At 43.8% G+C, this 4,843-nt stretch overlaps 1 protein-coding gene across 1 annotated transcript in view; it reads left to right on the top strand.

Annotated features, from left to right (window-relative positions):
- The first annotated feature begins 3,921 nt into the window (after nucleotides 1-3,921).
- LOC121870176 overlaps nucleotides 3,922-4,843 on the top strand; it is a 9,542-nt gene continuing 8,620 nt past the window's right edge. The window contains exons 1-2 of the mRNA XM_042371937.1: nucleotides 3,922-4,475; nucleotides 4,673-4,843. The exon at nucleotides 4,673-4,843 is cut by the window's right edge and continues 3 nt beyond it. Of these exons, the coding sequence (XP_042227871.1) occupies nucleotides 4,176-4,475; nucleotides 4,673-4,843 (471 nt within the window). The 5' untranslated portion in view covers nucleotides 3,922-4,175. The remainder of the gene's footprint in view (nucleotides 4,476-4,672) is intronic.

The raw sequence follows: 4,843 nt of genomic DNA, 5'->3' as shown, positions 1-4,843 counted from the left end.
CAGAGTCGTCAGATGCGCCTGCTCGGGTGTGTGGGCCTCGGTCAGGAGCAGGGGCTGCGTCAGCAGAAGCGGATGAGGGCTCGTGACAGCAGCTGGGTCCATGACAGCAGCAGGGTGCAGGACAGTAGCAGGGGGGTTCCTGAGGGAGAAAAGAGGGGTGTGTGTGGGTCCGCACTCAGGCACATGGGCTGCGTCGGGAGCAGGGGCTGCATCAGGAGAAGCGGCAGGGGGTACTGCTGGGCCGGGGGCGGCGTCTGAGGCAGGACGGGTGTGTTGGGGTCGGTAGGACGTGGTGCTTGGGGCAGGAAGAGGAGCAATGCTGCTCTAGGGTGTCTAACCTGCGGTGTAGAGACAGTAGTTGTAGAGCCGATGAGAGCTGCCTCTGTGGATAAGCCAGTCTTCCATGTTGCTTGAAGACTGGGAGAGTGATCGGTTTCTCCTCCATCCTGTGTGAGTGGTCACTCCGGGGGTCACCATTTGTGGGGTATGGGATGTTTGGGTTTTCACTCAGGATGGGATGGAGAAAGGAAACTCACAATGTGCTCACTGTATACATATTGTATTGGATGTACAATGCAGCTTGGTGCTGGGAAGTGGCAGCGTGGTTACAAGCGTGATGTAGAGAGAGCTGATTGGTGAGGATGCTCAGAGGAGGACCAGCTTGTGGGTCGCCATGCTCGCCGGCGGGAGCGAGGGCTGCCAGGCAGCGGCAGAGGAGGTGGTGTTGCTTGCTGCGGCTGTAGCTAGAAGAAGAAGAGAGCTGGTTGGTGAGGATGCTCAGATGAGGACAAGCTTGTGGGTCGCCATGCTCGCCGGCGGTGGCGAGGGCCGCCAGGCAGGAGGTGGAGGAGGAGGAGGTGTTGCTGGCTGGTTGGTGTAAGTAGAAAAGAGAGCGGTTACCATGAGGTCAGGTCTTTTATAGCGGAGGCAGGCGTGGGTAGATAGTTAACCTCCGCTACGTAGGTGGCGCTGGTTGACCGAGACCACGAGGCACACACTGTGGAATTTGCGGGGTCGGCTACTCGGTGACAAACAGCGTTTGTAGGGAAGAAATCCACTACACTATCTCTATGTACACTGCATTTAGCTATGAATAACAGATTTTATACACCCACTCAGTCCTTTAGAAACACAGAAAATAATTAAAACTTTCTTTGCGGTAGTCATAGAATGCCCTTTAGGATAGCCAAGCCTTTGTTTTTTTATTTTTTATTTTTTTAACTATTATTTCCTTATAGTGTACTTTCTTTTCCTGTTCTCATCGACGACTATATCTCTTTGTGCTATCACTGTGTACAGTACACTGTATCTCCCTGTGAATGGTGTATTGTAGGCACAGTTTCAGTCCATGAGAAAGCACACAATCAAAATAAAATTTAAAGTCTCTGTGGCACCTATAACACGACTTGGTCTCTGCAGGCAGTGGTGCCTTACCAGCTTGCTTGCCAATTTGTATTCACTTTAACTTATTTGCAACCTCTTCCACTGTCACTGATGACACTATCAACTGATTTAACTAAAGGCACAGTACTACACTCCCTGGTTGGCCTTTATCACAGCCGTGACCACAAGTCCGTAAAAAAATAAAATTAAAGTTTTGTCATGGCAATGATTTTGTGGTTGTAAGCCTCTTGACCTGGGCTGTACCTACAACTCGGTGGAGATTGAGTTTTCAAAAATACAGTCGCGTCTAGCATTAAAAATCCTACATCGATTTACACTTTCACATCACTAAGACGATCTTGATGATCTTATGTAATCACTGTCCAGTTTCTGCCGATCAACAACGAAGGCCCGGGTGCCGAACACGCTTTGTTACAGAGACACAAGACGACTTCGTGACATTGAATCTCACGCCCAGCGCGCGCACGCACACACACACACACACACACACTACATCCTTGACCACCGAAGGGTCAAGACGTACCTGGCGCTCCTCTTGGAGCAGCCAGGTCAACTGTTACGTTGGCCCATACCAACCCCCTCCCCTGAACTCTCTTCCCCACTGGAATATCAACAAGTACTCGCCAGAAGTTACAATTTCATTTAGGAAAGGAACGGAACCAGTGTTAAACAGAGGTGAACATTGGTGAACAGTGCTTAAGTCAGTGAGAACAACTCAACAGTAACAGTCGTACCAAGTTAACCTTCACACAGTGAGGTCCCAGGTACCCAGTGATAACGGCCCATGAGACCCAACAACAACCAGCGATGTGTTAATCCGTCTACGATAGGAAGGCCTAAGACCAAACCTCACTCATATAACACCATCTGTGAGGGAATTACTACACCACATGTCCCTCATAACACCATATGTGAGGGAATTACTACACCACATGTCCCTCATAACACCATATGTGAGGGAATTACTACACCACGCCAGATCCTTCATCACACCATCTGTGAGGGAAGTACTACACCACGTGAGGACCCTCATAACACCATCTGTGAGGTAATTACTACACCACGTGAGGTCCCTCATAACACCATCTGTGAGGTAATTACTACACCACGTGAGGTCCCTCATAACACCATCTGTGAGGGAATTACTACATAACACATATGTGAGGGAATTACTACACCACGCAGGTCCCTCATAACACCATCTGTGAGGTAAACTACACCACGTGAGGTCCCTCATAACACCATCTGTGAGGGAATTACTACACCACGTGATGCCCCTCATAACACCATCTGTGAGGTAATTACTACACCACGCGAGGTCCCTCATAACACCATCTGTGAGGTAATTACTACACCACGTGAGGTCCCTCATAACACCATCTGCGAGGGAATTACTACACCACGCCAGGTCCCTCATAACACCATCTGAGGGAACTACTACACCACGTGAGTTCCTCCAAACACCATCTGGGAGGGAGTTACTACACTACGACTTTGCTGTTCAACACCTACATTAATCTGTATGTTCACTGTATGTTCCTTTACCTTTCTCTAATGAAGGCTTTTGTTAAGCCACCAATGTATGTAATAAGTCATTTATGTCCAATGTATATTTTCAGCCTTCGGGCTGCAGAATTTTTTCAATAAACCGTTAATTATTATTATTATTGTTATTACACTCTCTCTCTCTCTCTCTCTCTCTCTGAGAGCCAGATGCATAACTGTTGTGTTTGTCTGGAGGCCACGTGATCTACCCCCATGTAGACGGGTTGCCACCCAGCCTTAAAACTCTGTTCCATGCAGGAGAGTGGTGTTAAAATTTGATGTTATTCAACCAAGAACTTTTAGAGAAAATGAACTATACGTCTGATCATGAGGCAAAAGTTTCAGTTACATTAAATTACAGTTTAGCCACCCCTCAATTTGTGGGATAGTTATGAAGGATGTGCAGGCTAGTTAATGCAGTTTGGTAGTGACGATGGAAAGTTGACAAATGACAATGAAATTGAATTTATGCACCCCATTATTTTTTAACAATCTTAGTGTTGTATGAAAAACATTATTTCGAGAGGCATATCTATGGGAATAACATGATATTGCAAGACATCGGATTATGAGTGGTATGATTTCTTATTTTATTATTTAATTTATTATACATTAATTAATATACAGTCATCACATTGCTTGTTTATTCATTAAATTGATTCACTATGATGCATTAAACTTGTATACAGTACAAAGAAATTGATAACATTATGGGGCATAAGGTTAAGTGTAGCTTAGGCTAATGTGCCATAAAATATCAATCTTCTATTAATTGGTATTTCTATCATCCATAAGAGAGGATAAACCTTTATGTGTTTAATGTTTTCTTGTCATCTTTTGTACAGGGTTTCTTATTATTGTAAGTTGTTAAAAATGTTTGTGATATGTGTAATTAAAGACAACCCTTGGAACCCAATCCCATTTTTCTCATAAGATAACAGTAGCCACAGGAGCCTAACTTACAGGTTACTTCTGAATTATGATTACTGTTTTGAATATTTTGTCTTTGTTCTGATAGCAACCAGATGGACTTAATGTTATGATATGTTTTAGGTACTCAGAGTCGCCAGAATTATGTGCTTGAGTCTGTCCCGGCAAGAAACAGACGTTTGGTGCAGCAAGAGAGTTCGGGGTCACGAAAACGAAGTACAGCAGTGAATAACCGTGGCTGCAAATCTGTAGGATCCCAAAGATCGGTGACCCAAATTGGGGATAACTCGAGTAAAATGAAGAAAGTGTCCACTGTTACTCCAGAGAAAGAGAATGAAATTTTTAAAAAGAAAGAGTGGGTAACAGTAAATAAAGATAGCAAGAAAAGTGGACCCCCTCTATCAAGAACAGATGCAGTGCATATAGCTGATGTAAAATCTGTTCAAGAAACTACAGTCACTACATCCAAGCCAAAGAGAAAATTAGAAAGTACACGTGAGGGAAGAGTTCGTACAAAAAAAATGAAAACTCTTGAATCTGGAACATCAGCCACCAATGACAACAATAACAACTCAGATCTTAAAATTGAGACAAAGGTTTGTTCTTTTTTTTTGTCTGTCTATTTGCTTGTTTGAGAAATTGTATTTCATGAAAACAATCTAGAATTTTTAGCTATGGTTTGATTTATAACATTGGAAAAAAAATTACTTTGAAGAAAATGTGTATTTAATATTTGTTCAAAGTATTGATGATTTAAGGTATGATTAACAGATTTCCTTCATTTATTATTTAGGATGAAATTGAGAGAGTCTCAAATCCTCCAATGCAGCAAGTGGTGTCACATGACCATGGGTACTTAAAGGCTCCTTCTTTCCATAAATATGAAGTGAAAGAAAGAGAAGCTGCCGTAGGTGAAGTCCTCACTGCTGAAGGTCGACCAAAATACCCAGGCCAGGACTCCACA

This window comes from Homarus americanus, unplaced genomic scaffold (assembly GCF_018991925.1).
Source record: "Homarus americanus isolate GMGI-L3 unplaced genomic scaffold, GMGI_Hamer_2.0 scaffold9390, whole genome shotgun sequence".
NCBI classification, from domain to species: domain Eukaryota; kingdom Metazoa; phylum Arthropoda; class Malacostraca; order Decapoda; family Nephropidae; genus Homarus; species Homarus americanus.
The sequence above is the reverse complement of the archived record's forward strand: the minus strand, read 5'-3'. Positions and strand labels throughout refer to the sequence as shown.